Source organism: Xylaria bambusicola (genome assembly GCF_022495145.1).
Source record: "Xylaria bambusicola strain CBS 139988 unplaced genomic scaffold F5B22scaffold_30, whole genome shotgun sequence".
Taxonomy (NCBI): Eukaryota; Fungi; Ascomycota; class Sordariomycetes; order Xylariales; family Xylariaceae; genus Xylaria; species Xylaria bambusicola.
In genome coordinates this window covers 408,409-425,813 of record NW_025953583.1, presented here as the reverse complement: position 1 = coordinate 425,813, position 17,405 = coordinate 408,409, and the positions used below count along the sequence as shown (strand labels likewise).

The 17,405-nt window shown below is 48.7% G+C and overlaps 3 protein-coding genes across 3 annotated transcripts; 1 reads left to right on the top strand and 2 right to left on the bottom strand.

Annotated features, from left to right (window-relative positions):
* Nucleotides 1-1,300: 1,300 nt before the first annotated feature.
* F5B22DRAFT_278629 (actin-like ATPase domain-containing protein) lies at nt 1,301-3,952 on the bottom strand. The gene is made up of 5 exons (XM_047970267.1): nt 3,449-3,952; nt 2,767-3,366; nt 2,450-2,701; nt 1,842-2,370; nt 1,301-1,704 (listed from the first exon to the last, which is right to left on the bottom strand). Exons 1-5 carry the CDS (start codon nt 3,637-3,639, stop codon nt 1,372-1,374), a joined length of 1,905 nt encoding a protein of 634 aa, XP_047829491.1. The 5' UTR covers nt 3,640-3,952; the 3' UTR covers nt 1,301-1,371.
* Nucleotides 3,953-4,875: 923 nt separating this feature from the next.
* Nucleotides 4,876-7,954, bottom strand: F5B22DRAFT_278739 (kinase-like domain-containing protein). The gene is made up of 2 exons (XM_047970268.1): nt 7,536-7,954; nt 4,876-7,482 (listed from the first exon to the last, which is right to left on the bottom strand). Exons 1-2 carry the CDS (start codon nt 7,710-7,712, stop codon nt 5,287-5,289), a joined length of 2,373 nt encoding a protein of 790 aa, XP_047829490.1. The 5' UTR covers nt 7,713-7,954; the 3' UTR covers nt 4,876-5,286.
* Nucleotides 7,955-15,236: 7,282 nt separating this feature from the next.
* F5B22DRAFT_278590 (uncharacterized protein) lies at nt 15,237-17,373 on the top strand. The gene is made up of 6 exons (XM_047970266.1): nt 15,237-15,511; nt 15,729-15,775; nt 15,830-16,067; nt 16,130-16,423; nt 16,475-17,005; nt 17,057-17,373. Exons 2-6 carry the CDS (start codon nt 15,732-15,734, stop codon nt 17,156-17,158), a joined length of 1,209 nt encoding a protein of 402 aa, XP_047829489.1. The 5' UTR covers nt 15,237-15,511; nt 15,729-15,731; the 3' UTR covers nt 17,159-17,373.
* The last annotated feature ends 32 nt before the right edge of the window (nt 17,374-17,405 follow it).

Genomic DNA, 17,405 nt, shown 5'->3' with positions numbered 1-17,405 from the left:
GCTGTCGTTTAAGTATGACGATGATGATGTATCTAACTTGGCATTTCTGTCTCTGTAGATGTTGCTGGACGACATTTTGGTATAATATCTCTTGGCTACCTACCTGCTTTGAGGTTGAACAGGCGATAAGGATCAGGCGCAAAAAAAAAGCATCAAAAACAGGCGTCAATCAATCAATCATTCATTCATTCAGCATGGGGGAAGACATTGCAGCAACCAATCCTAGTGAGAATTAATAAATAAGATTCCTAAAACAGCGATAATTTTCGAGGACGAGTGAACGAACGCAATGCAGTGATGAAGGGCAGAGTGAAACCGGCCGGACGAACAGGTACCAAGAGACCAACAAGTTAATTCGGCGGGTTGCTCTTACCCAATTGGGCCGCCGACGTTGCGTCGAGGGCATGCAATGCACGTTCTACCGTTTCGATTGTCTCAAAATGCTACTCACTTTAGTCGATGTCATGTATGCTCATGTATGTAGGGTACTTGTGGTTGGCTGTTCGTTTTTAGTTGGTGGTGGGGGAAAAGGCGGATTGGTGCGCGTCTTTGAAAATCACTTTTTCAGCCTCATTTGGTTGCCTCGTTCTCGACGTCGTTAGCTTCTTCTTCTTCTTCTTCTTCTTCTTTTGCTGCTGCTGCTGCTTCTCTTACATGTCATTCCATACACTCTCGCACCCTATTGGTAGGATAGAGAGTATGGGATCTTGTCCGGTATGAGGGGAATTTTCTGCACTTTCCGCCAGGCGCACTGTTCTCTAGGCAGCAGCGAAAGATTCAGAACAACCCCTTTCTCGACCATCTTATTGGAGGAGGTGGGGAATACAACTAAGTGTTTGTATTTTGTAGGTAAGGGATGCGGAACCTGTGATACTCGATTCTCTGCTTCTACTGGTCACTGCGTAGGTAATAATGACATTCGGTTTGTGAAGGATATGTGACCATCTTCTCGGACTATTACCTACTGCAGTTGGCAAATTTTTACATGATGCAGTCTGGGAACCCAAGCATCAATCTTTTTTTTTTTTTTTTTTTTTTTTTTTTTTTTTTTAAATACCTTGAGTATAAATCCATCGGACTTGGTCCGTTTTATATTGCAATTGTCTCCAAGTATCGGTATATACAACTGGCTCGTAGACGTCTTGAGTTTATTATATACGGGACATATGGCCAAGGTATCTGTAAAGAGGTACCATACACAGCAAAAAAAAAGATGCCTCCATAGCTAGCTGTACATTTACCATCCAAAAACGTTATCCACGCCGTTTGTCGTTCATGCATCAATCAACATTGCAGGTAAAATAACTCCAGTTTTCGAACCATGCAAATTAGAATTTGATCCCTATTCCTCGCTCCCCAAGTAGGTAGATGTTAATGAAACTCGGCCTCCACGCGTCCATACCGGACGCCGTCTACTTTGAGCTCGAACCCGAGGCCTGCGCTGTCGACGATCATTTCGAGCGTGAAGTCGAGGTTGTCGAACTCGACGCCGCGGGTCGTCGTCAGGCGCGTGAACAGTGATCGCGGGACGGCGTTGAGGTCTGTCGTTAGAGTGCACACGTGCACGAGGTCGCGGCTGTACGCCACGGGTGGCTCGTCGGCGTCGGACGCGATCAAGTCATCTGTTACAACGAGGGATTGTCCGGGACGGAAATTGCGCGTGTAGTGGAAGGCTATGGGTGATAGAGGAGAGATGGCTTCGCCCTATCGGTCGTGTCAGTTTTCATTGTAGTTTTAATACGTTGGACCAAATTTGCGACCCCAGGAGTTAATGAAAAGTATAATAGAGTGAAGATCGCATAGGCAGAAAACACGATAATAAGCGGAGATGTCTTGCTTACCTTGGTAATATGCCACTGCATCCGATCACTGACCATCCAACGCTCCCACAATGGACTCCAGTATCTCTCGCTGACACTGTGCTTCTCCTCATTGTACACCGTAGCATACGACGTTCCATAATGCATGCGTGACTTTCTACTGATGACCATGTTCCCCTCGAGGCCGCGCAGAACCGCACCACGCACGACGGCCGTCCAGGCGTACAGCGGCTGCATGACCTCGATGGATCCGTTCTCTCCAATGGCGCGAGCCATGGCGTGAGTAGGACGCTCGGAGTAGGGTGGTGGCGCTCCGCTCGTGAAGTGTCCCTTTAAGCGCTTATAGAGGTATTCGCTCTGCCCGAAACCGCCAACAAGCACGATACCGGACACGATGCCGCCTTTGTTGCGCAGCCCGTCGACCTGGCCCTGCACGAGGTCACAGACCTCCTTGACGACGGGCTCGAAGATGTCCTTGATCTCCGCCGCGGTCAAGATCAGGAATCCGGAATCAAGACGGGCTTCCTCGTCATCTGGTAATCCTGGGAATCTGTAGTGGGCAAATTTTGATATGATTAGCGACATACCAACAAGCTATACGACTGATTCGTAAGATGATTGATACTTACGGGACATTCACCTCCTGGTGCTCATCTTCATTAAAGTTCCGTTTTACGAATTCCTCAAAGTACTTTAGCCCCATTTGCCACGTCTTGGCCTTCTTCAACTTCATCTCGTCGAAGCGCGTGTGGCCGAGTCGGCCGCGGACGTGTTCCTCGAACCTATAGTTGAGGAATGCGCTCCCGCACAAGCCACCGGTTCCCACAGCAGACTCCTCTACTCTGAGTGGTTTTAAGGATATGACCTTGTAAGCGATTAAGCTGCTCTCTCATCAGTCGGCGCTCAAAACATTCGTCATCTCATTAAAGAAGTTAAGCAAACTCACTCTACTGTTCCGCCGCCTGCGTCGCAGACGATAAAGTTATCTCCTACATTGAGGTGGTTCGGTTGGATTGCTTTGAGCGTGTATACTGCTGCTGCTTCCGGCTCGCTAATCATTTGTATTTCCGATTTGGAGCCCATACCGGCTCTCTCCGCGGCCTGTAAAGTGGTGTTCTTGGCCGCGTCTGACCATACGGCAGGGCAAGTTAAGACGAATTCAACTTTCGTCGATGCCATGAATGACTCGCCATATCTCCTCGTGAGGGTGTCCATAGTGTGCTTGTATATCTCGGTCAGATAGTCGCTTACCGCGTCAATGACGGTCTTATTAAACGTTTTCAGCTGCGTGGCCGTCTCTTGAGGGCTCACGTAGAACGGTAGCTTTTGAGAGCGGTCTAAAAACAGCTTAATGCACCGCAGCCGTGACTCCTCGGGCTTGAATTGAAAACCCCATTTCGTAGTAGGCGTTGTGTTAGGAGCGGCGTCTGTGGGGGTTGTGTATGAAATCTCGGTAGGGACCTTGTCTGATGTTATACCGTTCCCCCCGGGCCATGTCTTGATGATTTCAACATCATCAGGAGTTGAGGTATATACAGCAGCAACCCTATCTCATTGTAAGCACATGTGAACTGGTATTTATCCTCCCCGATCTCGCGATCAGTCACAGTAAGGGACGACGGCCCTACCCTGAAAAAGTGGTGCCAAAGTCGACGCCCACGATGAGACGATCGTTAGCCTGCGTCAACTCTCGAGCCGGCTCTCGGAGAGGACCATTGATGGCTTCGGTCGAGGGCGGCGGGGTATAGCCCGTGAAGTAATTCCTGCTCGCCTGGTTCCTCTGGCTCGGCGACGACCGAACCGGCAGATTGAGGTTCATGATACCGTGCTACCACTTTCCCGGGCCGCTATGATGCTTTAGCGTTTGCTCATCACCGGCCGAATCCCTGCTTGCGAGTACGTAGGCTTCACCAAAAAGCGTGCCCGACTCTTTCTCACTCAGACAGTATCGATCTATGGCAATTGGCGAGAACAAGAGGCTGACACTGGCTGACTGACAACAGCTGTCGATGATGATGATGAGGAGGGGGAAAGGGTAGATAGATTAGTGGTGATATTAGTGGAGCGCTGACTGCCCGTAAGCCTAGCCTGCCTCTGTGTTCTGCACGCTGCACGCTGCACACTGCACACTGCCTTGGGACCTGAAGGGTTCACTGCCTTCGATCAATCGTTGGCCGGCCTGGTTTGAAAAGCTACGAAAGGCAATGCGCCGTTGGAACTGACTTGGATTGGAACGATAGACAAAGTATAAAACGCAAGTGAACTCGCAAGTGAACCATCTATTACATATTTCCCACGATAACCTGCTGCCTGGAGTGCTAGGCCGCCAGCTTCATTATTATTCTGTTGCCTGGAGTTCCAGTTCCAGTTCCATTTGACCTTCAGTTGAGAGGGCGCAGCCCATGCTTATAGCCACGCTACTCTGCCTCCGCCTACCTTTACCAACCTAGGTTATTCTCCCCGGCTGCGATAACTGCATTGCACCTTGACTGGTGAGCTGGGGACATACATGAACATACGGAGTGATAAAAATATCTACGCGTCCAAACCGGCCCCGAAGATGAGGAATCCGACTTATCCGTTGAAGAATCCACATGGGTACAGGCCGAAAACACATGGAGTATCGACAACACCAGATATACATTGAGTACCGTAGTGCTTCATTGTCCGAGGTCGTGTAGATTTGTTCATCTTATTTTATTATCGTGAGATTAGGGTATCTAATAATATGGTTCTTTTTCTCTCTGCCTTTCGTAGAGTCAGACTTCATAAGACGAGACATGAATGGGGTGTTCCCGGTCTGTCAAATTGATGCCATACGTATCGTGAATATATATATGTATATGTACTTGTTCCTCTTCCATGGGTATAAATTTCAAACTACGGGCCGTGTTATGCCCTTTTTAAAATGTTTCCACATGAGGTGTGCCGCTTTTGATACATCGCTGTCGACGGTATGAATGCCGCCAGCATCTTATATAGTCTCGAGCAGGCATGCCATAAAACAATTGTAGATTTGAGGGGCGGGGTGAGGCATAGCCTGCAGATTCACTCCCATTTCTGACAAAGGAAAAATCACCATCCACGAGTCCAAGCCCATTTTCCCATCTCCCTCCGCCTCCTCCATAAAACTAAAACAAATCTATGATGGGTATTATCGAGTATATTTGTTGCAGCTGATGCTAGCTCAGCGAGTATCGGGTATTTGGTGGAGATCGCCGTCAAGAATCGAATAAATGCAGGTCGACGGAAATTCAACATTAGGTTGGTTTGCTGAAATCAGCTCGAGATGGACACGCAAGTGCAAGAATGAGTGAATGCACGATGCCCGCCGAATACGCCAGCGCCCAAAAAAATAATAATATAAACCCATGAACACCACCCAATGATAGAACGATGTAGATCATACGTCTGCTTTTTGGTTTCAAGAACAATCAAATGCCGATATATCCACAAATCTGATCATCTAGATCCGATTGCCAGCAGCCCAAATACTTGCAGCTGCTGAAGATGCCCACTCGCTTCCTTCGTATGGCGGCGTGGGCCATTTCTGTTCTGCTTCTCTCCCCGTGTGCTTCTTTAAATCTAAAGGCTTCGGGGTGATAGGTTCACGTCCATCTCCAAACAAGACCACATTGCCACTAGCCGAGGGAGAAGGGGTAGGATAAGGATTGGAGTGGCCCAAATTACTAGCTGAGTGTCGGAGGTTGTATTTGCCGTCCTTCTCGAGACGTTTCATTGCCCGATGGGTGGAATGCAAGACTTCATCTAATAGCTCGTCTTCTTCATCCAATGCATCTCCCTGAACACCATGGGTGCCCTGGGTCCTCCTCGTCCTACTGGAGATCGGACCAGGCGTACGTGCAGCTCCGATCAAATTGTCAACTGAGCGAGGTTGTTGATGTGGAAGTGAATGATGTCGTTTTAAATGACCGCTGGATGCAATAGGATGAATGGGTGGAGTCGGGCCACTTGTGTTGTCCATGACGTGGGGCACGTCTCGGATAGTTTTGTCAAGAGAGTCGTAAGTCTCGGCCCTCGCCATCTGGTTCTGCTCGACTACGAAGGACGATCTGTTGCTTGCCCATGGTCCACACCCTGCCTGCGCCTCCATATCGTCAAAGGAAGGTGAAACAGGGGTTTGATGCCTTCCAGAAAACCTCCTTGCACGCTTTCTAAGGTGCGAGAAGAAACTCTCCTTTTGCGCACTCGGAGGTGAGGCTAACCCTGTGCCATTAAGAGCTCGCTCTGCTTGCTGACGATGCAGTTCGGCATAGTGATTCGTGCTCGATGCCACTGATAGCTGACGACTAACCTTTTTACTCGCCTTTTCGGCCACAACCGAGCGTTGACTTGTATTGGCATATGGTTGACTATACCCCGGTGTACGGTTCGACGCTTGTGCCGTGACTGCATCGGAAAGCGGCGAAATAGGCCGAATGGTTGGTAGAATCGGCATAGGAGCTACGCTCGAGGGTCCATTAGTCCATGTAGCACGTTTGCTTGCATTTGGGCGAGCTTTCGATATGGATGTATCTGGGCTTGCTTCAACTTGACCGGGGAATGGTCTTGGACCCGCCACGGTCTTTGTTGTCATCTCGGGTAACGTTTCTGTAACCTCCGATCGGCCGATTAGAGACTTCCTGAACCATGAAGGTTTCGAAGACGTAGGACCGGATGAGCTTGACTCTTTAGCCCGCCCGATGTCTGAGTGTTTCCGACCCAGAATCTTTGACGTTGAGGATTTTGGCCTCAAAGGATCCACGGCGTCAGCAAAGTATTCATGGGCCAAAGCTTGGGTCGACGTCGGTCGGTTTTTCGGGTCCCACATAAGGCACCAAGTCACAAACTGACTTAGCGAGGCTGGCCATTGTGGTGACTGAAGAATCGTATCCATTGAATGAGGCGCCATTTTCGGGAAAGAAAAGCCAAGTTTGCTAGCGAGCCGAGTGCCCTCTTTCCAGTCACCTCCACCAACCCGGGTGCCTGCCTTACTAAACCAGTTTCCAGGGCTGCCCATAATTTCACATACTCTCCAAACCTGGTCCACCTCGTTGCCACCTGGGAATAATGGCTTCAGAGTAGCCACTTCCACAGCCATGGCACCTACAGCCCAGATATCGACAGGAGCTGAGTATTCGCCAGCACGTAGCAGAACTTCCGGAGCGCGGTACCATCGGGTGGATACGTATGTTGTGTAAGGAAGCTTTGAATGGGTCTCACGTGCTAGACCAAAGTCTGCAATTTTCACTGTATATGTCGGCGGTGTTGAGGGAGGTGTCATTAGTGCCGAGTATCGTCTAAATGAATTGACTGAGTCTTGGTGGCCCGATGTAGTTACCAAGATGTTCTCGGGTTTGATATCGCGGTGGAAAAAGTGGTGAGCGTGAATGTGTTCCAAACCCTGCATAATCTGGAAAAGAATACTCTTAACACTCGCATTGTCAAGGCATTTATGGTCGCGCGCTTTCATGAGTTGATACAAATTCCCTTCCATATACTCCATGCAGATATGAAGTTTCTTGGTATAGGGATCGAGAAAAATGTCCAATGCAGGGACTAAATGGCAGTGAGCCGGTAGTGTCCGTAGAAATACTACCTCTCGCAACTCCAGGCAAGGGGCGAAAGATTCGAAGGTTTTCTTCATCGTCTTGATAGCGATCTAACATATGTTGGTCAGCCACGGTTCGTCCAGATACCCACACCGATACCTACCACAGTTCCGCGACGAGCAACACTAGCACCCGCCGTTCGAACCCTTGCCAAGCAAACACTTCCGAAACTTCCATCGCCAATATCCTTTAAAACTTCGAATCGGTCCCCTAACGCCAAAGGCACGCCATTTTGAGGGGTGGAAGACCGCCTATGGGCCAAATCGTGTGCGACCGTCATTTTCAAACGAATCCCCAAGTGTGAATACCAGAGTGCACGGGCTTCGATAAGCTATTTTGACCTTATGATTGCGGAATATATCCAGCCAGTTCCTCCGACACAGTTCCAAATTCAGATAAAAAGCTCTATACAAGAGCCATGGAGTTATGCGTGTTCATTCAAGTTGAGTCTAGATGAGAGCGAACACCAGGTCGGCCGTTGTCAGGGATGGTCCTTGATTCGAGGGAGGTGAAGGTTCGTAGAGACGGCACGGGCCGATATGTGACTGAGTTCGAAATACAATAAGAAGATAATAACAATGCAAGGCGAGGCAAGTATGAGAATAAAGACTGAAGAGACAGACGACAATAATCAAGGAGCGGATCGATAGCTGAACTATGATGAAGGAGACAGGGGAGGTGATGGAACCACCAAGCTGGGGAGCGGGTCCAAGGGGAGCTGGTAGATTGCCTCGAGCTTGTTGGAAATGAAGGCCTTCCTCACTAGCCTATTAGATGCTGGTCGAAAAGGGAATGACTGATTTTAATCTAGCGGGACAGAACGAGATTGTGCCGACGAGGGGAAAATAAAAAAAAAAAAAAGGAGCGGAAGGCTGGTACAGTAATGCTTGTATGCTGGTATGCTGCTTGCTGTACTGGAGCGCTTGGTTTTGGCTGTGTTGTGTTGCTTTGCTTTGACATAGTATTATGGAAGGGAAATTATTGATGATCTAGTCGCTCATGCGCGCGGCGGATGTACACTATGTCCATGCGGTCGGCGAAGGGGAGGCAAAGAAAACAGCCCTTGTCATAAGCAGGATAAAAGTAGTGTCGAGTTTCAAGTGAACAAGTTCGGTACAAAAAGGAAAGGGGCAAAATGCAAGCTCACAATGGCCTCTGGAGCGGACCGGGGGTTCTCTTCGGGAGATGGGCAGCGAGGAGAGACCACTTAACCTACGAAGTAAGAGTAGTTGGTCCAGCTCTGTGGCCGCGGAGCGCGTACATGGTAATGGAATAAATTCGAATTGGGGGACGATGAGGTGAGACGAGACAGGAAGGGGAAAAGGGAGAGTGTGCGAGGGAGCGAGATGGACTCGCCAGCCGGCAGTGCGGACGCTGATACACGGGAAGTACCTGGGATGCTTATGCCTGGGTATGCTATACACTGTGCTGTATGCTATATGTCGTGATCAGCCAGGTATTGTTGACAACCCGTCCAGGGCAGGTATACTAGTGCGCCTATCATATCACAGCCTGAGGTGTCTTCTAGTCTAACGCAGTACATACTAAGTATAGCAGGAAGTACTAGCGGTATATTGGAGAACAAGAGGACAAGTCTGAGATGTAGCAAGGATTTTGGGGAGTCCCGACTACCAGAGTTAGGTAGGTAGAGAGTCATACCTATTCTACATAGGTAGGTAATCACTGAACTTGGTGCTCAGGTGGGTTTCAAGCACACGATCGACTGAATTAATTGGGCTGACAGATAATGAATGGCAGAATCAGTTCCAAGCTTCAACTGACGGGTGCCACTACACGTGTATTATGCATAAAGATGCTAGTAGCAGTACCTGGATACACCCTACCGAGTACACCGGAGTTCAAGGTTCGGTACCTGGTGTTGCAGCTAGAAGCAGGTATCAAGCTGGACAGACTCACTATATCTAGCACCGCGTCCCGCCCACAGCAACAAGTTGGTACAGTGAGAAAGCGCGCTGCTAGGTAGTACTCGGGCAAGATGAAGTACTGTGTAGGTAGGGTACCTAGACTGAAAAATTAAGTAGGTACCTAGGTAGGTACCTACCTAATGTTCCTGCGCTTGGCTTTATTACCCAGGCGCCCAGGTCTGCCCAGGTGGTGTAAAACATTTAAGGTAGCTAATGTAGCATTGTTAGGACCCAAGCTCAGGAAGGTACACAAGATCTATGTATGTCCTGCAGATCTTCAGGTACAAGTAGAGCTTTGGAGTAAGTACCTCTCTTAGCTCGCCATATGTGCTATAAGTAGTGCGAGTAGAGTGCGAGTACTTGACAGTAGGTAATGGCTTATTGACGAAGTATATCTTCAGGCACACCAGCCACATACGCGTGTAGATGAATAGGTAGGTACTTAGGTATGTTGATTTATAACGGACGGAGGAGAAGGCTCTATGCCTATATGGGTATATGAAAAGGACAATCAAATTATCCAAAGGTAGGTAAGGTAGGCTGTGTGTTCCGGAACTATACGCACAGTGAGAATGGTGCCTAATCTCGCTAAACTAGTGGGCTCATCTTGACTAACGGTGCTGGCCAGGGGCTAGTGGTGCTGCCGTTCACAGTACGCTGGGTACTTGGTGCTTAGTATGCCAGAAGCGTCCCAGCACCTGTCCGCACTAAAGAGCTCCTAATCTTCGTGCCGGTTCCCGTTTCCCGTTTTGCACGCTAAGAATTCGTCTAGCGCGGAGCCAGACTTGGAACTCGCACGGTAACAAGTTCTTAATGGTTCATGCCATCCAAGACAGCCCAACCAGCCATCAAGTATTTCCCCAGCCAGTTCTTGTACTCTACACTACCTCCATGTACTTAAAAGCACAGCTACTTACTATGAACAGTCTCCATGCTTAATATCTGGGCGCGGTCTGGGGTTTGGGAAAATTCAGAAGGCTGGTTCATGGCGAGTCATGGTGTGCCTAAAGCTTTCTTTTCCTTTCTTTTCTTTCCTTTCCCTCCGTTGAACAAGTTATGTGTTTTCACATCATTAGGAATTGTTCTACATTAGCCACGCTTGACTAGCGATGACTGACCCTGGCAGTGCTTATGCATCTGACAAGTTGAATGGGAGGGAGGGCTGGCGAGCATAGTGGCTTGAGAACCAATTGTCCGGAGAGGCCGCTCCATGAAGATGACATTCCGATGTGCCTTGTATTGGGGTATGTAGTGTAGTGTATGCATATTATAATCCAGAACTATTTTGGGATAGATTGACAGGATCATAAGCGTGGCGCCGCACATCAACACAAACCAACAGCCGGCCTTCCAGAGGGAGTCTTAATTGACAAGACAATTAATCCTACCGACTAGACGCCAACTATGCGAAAACCGCACATTATCGACTATCAACCCCGCGGGCGTCGTATCTAAATCAAAGCCGTGGCAAATCGTGTAGGCATCGTATCCATTTCTGCTTATCGTCGAGATCAGTCCGTAAGTCAAATACACATGCATAAGAAGAAAAAAATTAAGTAAATATACGCGTCGCCTATTTGTGGGGGAGGTGTCGAGCTTGTGGTGTGGATCGTCCCGTTTCGTCAATGCCAACGCATGCAAGTGAGTTTTCTGCCAATGCCATGGCTCGTGAGTGCGCCAGCCCAGACGATTTGAAGTACCGCGTATCCGCGTCATAAAAGTGTGCGATTGGTCCGACAAATCACGGGTCGATAGGCTGATTCAAGGGTTTCTTCGCAACAAAGCACGAGAACAGAGGACCTATTTTCCCGACACACGAGCTCGCAAGAGAAGCCTCAAGCACCGAGTCGAGGCACCCTACCCTACACAGTAGTGCACTTCGACGAGCGAGGACGGGAGTCGATGCATTGAGCGGGATATTACACTAGGGGAGCCAAGCCGCACGCCTATTTTCCCTTCCGTCGTAATCTGACAATTGCTGACTTGACTTTGTGGCGAGCATATCTAGCGTGCCTGGGGGCAACAGGAAAAAGATGAGTGGCTGTTTCGCCCGTCGTGCAGTTGGCACGAATTCGCTCGAATAATCGTCCTATGGAAACCATGTGATTCAATGCATAGGCATATATTGAGAACCTATACCCAGCTTTCACATTCCTCGTAACAGCCCTTATCCCCTTGTGGCAGCCAATGGGCAAGTAACGGGCTTGCGAGATAGAAAAGGGGGAGGTCCGTGGACGTGACCGTGTTTCGGTTGATTCGCGGGCTGTACTCGATGTGGGACTGGGGACAAGATACGTACACTCTACCTGCCTCCACGTGTGTTTTGAAGAAGCAAAACGCTCGAAAGTCTACAGCGCCATCCCGGTGTCAACAGGCTGATGATCGGATGACTCAATCCCCCGCCCCTCGCGTTTGCTCGCGAGTCGCTCTGTGATCGATGTGTGCTCGGAAACGCTTGGCCCTCAATCTTTGACCGCCAGTGGTGACGTGGTGAATCACCATCACCTACCGCCTCGTCGCTGCGTATCGCACATGCATGTATCTAGGGTCATTAGACGGCTGATGTTACATACTCAGCTACATCACATACGTTAGTATGAGCACACGCACAGCAGCCCCTCGCAGCCCTTCGCCGTGAGTGGAGTGTTGAGCGAAAATGGAGTGATGAGCTGCAAAAATGGCACCCAGATCATCAGGGCGTGGTTCTCTAGTGTTGCTGTATGTGGTGTAGCGATGTTGTGCTGTCCGAAAGAGGCTAAACGAAAACAATTCGCCGTGCCCTGCCTCGCCTGCCTGCCAAGTGGGATAACAGTCAGAAAACGTTCAAGCCTCTGGCGCGGGTGTACCTTGGACCTTGCATGAAAAGCACCACACCACCTCAGACGCTAGGGCCATGTTGATCTCGAGGGAGCCGTGACTAATAACCTTGTTGCCTGTATCCTTGAGCTCTACGTCGTACACACATTCACATTGTGTAGATATTCGAGTACTATATTGTAGTAGATGTGAGCAAGGACGCCAACGTGAGTCAAGGAGATGTCAAGGAGATCAATCTTAGTCATGTCAGAATTCTACATACCTAGTGTACATACTTAGTAGAACAAAACATATCGCCATATCTGGCCAATTCGACCCCTTTTCGAGTCAATTCTGGAACACGTGGTAGATTTAGGGTAACTATCCCAAATACTACCTACCTAATCCATTTCCATATTCAATAGAATATCACATTCATCTGCTAGTCGTTGTAGTTTACCACAGTGACGATTGCTCAGGTATGTATACCGAGTATGCGTCCGACCGAGATGGCGGTGTCACATACTACTTACCTAGTGTAGCGTGTCCACGTTTTTCTACCAATCCCATATATTGCGCATGTTAGTAGTAGCGTTAGTACATGCCGTAGTATAGTACGTACGGAGATGTGTTTTAGCCTCTCTCCAGAACCCCGAAATGTTTTGCTACCCGCTTTGCAGCTACTAAAACACTGATTGTCAAAAATACTCGGTAGCGCTGCAGAGCGCTCGAAGCAGGGAACATCCCTATGAAATGCGAAACAAGCCAGATTCCTGTTAGGGCACCGCATCTCGTGCGCACATGGGAAAATTGGGGTTAGTCTAAACTCACTACCTTGTGCATTCGTGTCTGAAGATGATTGACGTGCATGTCCTCGGTTTGATATATGGTTATAGCAATTTACAGTCCGATGAACTACCTACATGGCAGTTTTACAAGTGACAAGCAATGCCATATAAATACCGATCCATACCTAGGTATGCATATAGTTAAATAGCACCTTAGACGCTCTTTGCATGAATATAACCCCTACGCTAGCTGCCCTGAGACTGCGGTAGCTCAAACTCGTCCGACGAGGCCAAATTATCTATCCCTGTGATAATTCCCAGTGAATGCTGGCTTCTAGAAGACTGTCTATACGCCAGGGACAGATTGTCAGTGATTTCAATGCGCTTGGATCTCGTCCCTCGTCTTCAAATCGAGTGTTCCGTTGCCTTGTGGGTCGAGGGTGAGGCAGGGGAAACAGGCCAGCCTCTACGGGGTAAAACAAGAATGGGAGATCGGATGCACAGCAGCAAAAACCGGGTTCCCTTTTGCCGTGGCTACTGCTAACTCCTTGCAAATGCCTAGGATGACTTGAATCAGAAGTTGTGGTATAGAGAACGGGCGCTCCGATACTGACTCGATTGGTCGGTTTGACGACTCAGACCTATCGGCAGGCGTGAACCGTCGGTCCGCACGTCGTTTTTTTTTTTTTTTTTTTTTTTTTTTTTTTTTTTTTTTTTTTAATACCGACGCATTTCTATATAGCTGCCAAGTGCTTCAATTGCTTGTAGTGCTTGTGCGGCATATCTCATTGATATGATATGTACTGCGCTCTAAGCAGCTATAAAACCGGATGTGGAAGACCTTCGGATTTACATGGGCAGTTTCAAGATGCCATATGGGTCTGCACACACGTCTAAGGTACTGTAAAGACGAAGAAGAACAGAGCGTACATCTCATTGCATATAGTTAGTACAAAACCCGATGCTGAGACGGATCTATGTGGAATTAAATGACTAATCAGCTCGTAGAATTTTTAGATCTGCACTCAGCAGGCTTTGATACCGGCTACTTTTGAATCAGATCTAATTGACAATGCTTATATGGGCATGAATAAGTAATCAGATATCTCAGCTACCGCGGCCCATCCACTGGTACGGCCTGAGAAAAGGTCGTGGTAAGCCTGTTGGATACGAGATTATAAGAGAAGAACAGAGCAATTGATTCGGACATCTCGATCCAGGAGATCTGGGGGTAGATGAAGCATGGTTTATAGGCAGACTGGAGGTAGCTTTGTTGAAGGCTCACGTGGTTCGGGTATGTATTGTATACCTAGGTAAGTAAGAGCGGATATCACAGCAGCTGTTCGGATCGCGAGGCTGACACAATTATATCAGGTAGCTACAGTTATGAAGAGCAGAATCAATACAACATAAAAATCGAGTGCAAAGCCTAGCATGCGTTTCGCGATTTTTTATCAACCTCCTCTGCGCCTTAGAAGAATGCAAGTCCCGAGATACAGGTGGATTAGAGGCTCAACATCACATGCATACCTCTCAGCAAACACCCACGAGGCTATCTTTCTGCGCGAGGTACTGCTTCTGTGTAAGTACTTGTTGATTAATGGCCTGGGTAGTTCTGGCTTTCATGACTTTCAACGATGCGAAGGTATATAAATTCCCCAGAGAATGATTATAGCTGGCCACCTCGGATGCTTACGGGTTGTAGGTACCTGTAGATATCTCCTTATCTCTACACTACCTAGGTAGGCACCGCTTCACCTAGCACCTGTACCAACCGAGATACTCAAATGCCAATGAAGACTCGAGGCCACAAGGTACATGTACACCTCAAGCTCAGTTGATTTACCTAGGTAAGTACCTACCTACAGTGCAGGTAATAGGTATGTATTATACATACAGGTTGCGGTTGTTGTTGTTGTTGTTTCGTAGCCTCATCATCCACTCTGCACTTTGTGCCTGACTTTTGACTTTATTGACTACCTAGCTAGATATAACCATGTGGTTCCTTCACTCTAGCAACAACTTGAGAAGAGCATTATCTACAGCCTGGCATTCTTCGTGTGCCTGTTGAACGGGAAGGTTCTCACTATCTACATGTAGGTAGAAGATTCCCGAAAACTTGAAGATACCTTATGTACCACATGAGTTGGGTGTGCCTTCCAATTCAAGTGCTTTGAAGTTCCTTCCCTCTCACAACCGACCGCCTGCCTGCCCAAGCAAAAACACAATCAGAAACAAACACCCAGACGTGCCACACTCCTACTTCTCGCTCTTCCCCGCTACACTGACACTTCCTTCTTTTCCTCAACTCTTCCAACTTCGATGTCTATATAGGCCTCGTCGTTCTGTTCCCTCCACTTCGAGACCTGCTTGTGTTGGCATCATCAGCAATACCAACTCCGGCTTCATCCTCTTCATCGCGTTGCTCGTCATCGTTCACTCGCCACAGCCGAACGAGACAATCAGAGATCGATGACCCAGTTCACAGGTCAACGTATAGAATAGAGTTCATAGAGCTCTGCGAACAGGCATCAATATCAACCAATCTAGATTGCCACTTTCTGAGAGAGGTAAGGCTGTCGTTCACATACTCTGCCTAGCACGTTTGATCAATCTCTACACGAAGCTTTCTCCACATTCCAGGTGTCATTCTGGTGGTTGCTGGAGCTTGTCGCCGCGCCGCTTTTCGTATATCCCCTCCCTCCATGGCCGGCGTGTGATGCCAACGTGGCAACTTCTCCTTATGGTAACAACCGGAAATCACCCTGGCTGACACAGGCAGCGTAGACGATGGCTCCCCCACGTCACACTGGTGGAGAATCTCTGCCGCGCACGTAAGTGTCCTCTTATCTCTAGATATAACGATGTCTCACCTTTCTCTTCTCTAGGTTTACTTGTAGACAGTGCGGTCAGAAGAAGCCGCCTGCTGCATTTTCTCAATCTCAGATTCAAAAGTGGCGCAACAAGAAAAGGAATGATCGATATAATACGGTCACCCCCGAGAACGCCGAACTGGTCTGTAAAGACCACGCCTTTGACCAACGTGAACTACGTTGCCATGGTCCGTGTGATCGCATCAAGATTGTTGATCACTTTAGTAAAAACCAGCGGAACAACACAGAACCGGTAAGCGAGTATTCAACATGGCTCGTCACGTAATGTGTGGATAATTGACTCTGTTGAACCAGTGGTGCATTGACTGTACGGAGTGGAAGCAAAGTTTTGATGGAAACGAGCTTCCTACTGCAATGCCTAACGCGCCCCTCGCGGCTCACGAATACGCCGCCTTCAGCGACGACGACGATAGTGCTGATGATTCCAACGATGGTCTTCGTATACAGGCCCGTCAGAATTCGAGTTATGACGATGAAGAGAGCTCTGATGACAGCTCCGATGAGGATGGCAACCCATATGACAACCCGACGTTGCTTACCAATGCAATTGATCGTCTCCAGGGCTATGGCCTTGCAAATACGGCCGAGGTACGTAACCTAGATGGTCACACATCTCTGTTAGCTAATGAGGTCACATAGCGTACCACCACAGATGCTGCATCTACCACAGATACGGTGATCAACTCTGGCCGGGGCGGAGTTCACCCAAATGCTAGCCAAAGTGTTGTTGGAACTGTTAATCCAGTCCGAACTGTGAACAGCACCCAAGCCAGCACTATGGGTAGTCAAGGAACAGTGATCAGCAACCCGATCCTGTATGGCTCAAGCCGAACTGGGCCTTATTCGCAAGGGTACCCTTCTGGTCAGGGAGATACAGCTTTGAGTAGAGTCCCTCCTCACAGAAGGGGATTGGTAGCTCCGAACCCTCAAGGTCCGTTGACTGGCACTCATCAACGACCCGCACAAGCTGGCCAGCTCCCAGGTTGGGGAGACTGTACTCCATCATCATCTACTCGGCCTTTGGCTAGCCAATCGAACTCAAAGCAGATGAGTGACAAAGATAGAGCTGCTGCTCTTGTAAATCAGCCGCCTGGTGGGTGGACGCCTGCCGTCAAGAAACAAGAGCCCAAAAAAGAGAACACGGACAAGTCGAGGAAGTGGTACAAAGGCGTAAGCATCTCGACAGACTTCTCATTGGTACGATAAGCTGACACTTGGTAGGATAATCGCAAAGTATTTCCTGGGCATAAGAAGACCTTTGGAGAGAGGATTCAAGATGGGACGGAAGCTGCCCATGACTCTGACTCTCCGGACGAGATGTAGAGTGAGGGATGGAATGGTTACTGATGAGCAAGGCATGCAATGCGTTTTGAGTTTGTGGCTCGTTATTCTACCGCATAGACTCTGATTTGTGGCGGGCTTACAAAATTACACTGTGACTGTCGACTCCGAAGAGATGCCATATGGCGAGCCTTCGACGGTCGTACATGGATGGCTGCTCGCACGTTCGGGATAGGTCGACGGATGGTAGCAGTAGATGCTGATAATACAATGCGATGTCACCCAAGAG

Excerpts from the sequence above, each read along its gene's own strand:
- F5B22DRAFT_278629 (XM_047970267.1), bottom strand. The coding sequence starts at position 3,639 with ATGAACCTCAATCTGCCGGTTCGGTCGTCGCCGAGCCAGAGGAACCAG. Across the intron at positions 2,371-2,449 it reads CACCAGGAGGTGAATGTCCC|ATTCCCAGGATTACCAGATG; the intron begins GTAAGTATCAAT and ends TGCCCACTACAG. Across the intron at positions 1,705-1,841 it reads TGCAGTGGCATATTACCAAG|GGCGAAGCCATCTCTCCTCT; the intron begins GTAAGCAAGACA and ends CACGACCGATAG.
- F5B22DRAFT_278739 (XM_047970268.1), bottom strand. The coding sequence starts at position 7,712 with ATGACGGTCGCACACGATTTGGCCCATAGGCGGTCTTCCACCCCTCAA. Across the intron at positions 7,483-7,535 it reads TTGCTCGTCGCGGAACTGTG|ATCGCTATCAAGACGATGAA; the intron begins GTAGGTATCGGT and ends AACATATGTTAG.
- F5B22DRAFT_278590 (XM_047970266.1), top strand. The coding sequence starts at position 15,732 with ATGGCTCCCCCACGTCACACTGGTGGAGAATCTCTGCCGCGCAC. Across the intron at positions 16,068-16,129 it reads AGCGGAACAACACAGAACCG|TGGTGCATTGACTGTACGGA; the intron begins GTAAGCGAGTAT and ends CTGTTGAACCAG. Across the intron at positions 16,424-16,474 it reads GCCTTGCAAATACGGCCGAG|CGTACCACCACAGATGCTGC; the intron begins GTACGTAACCTA and ends GAGGTCACATAG.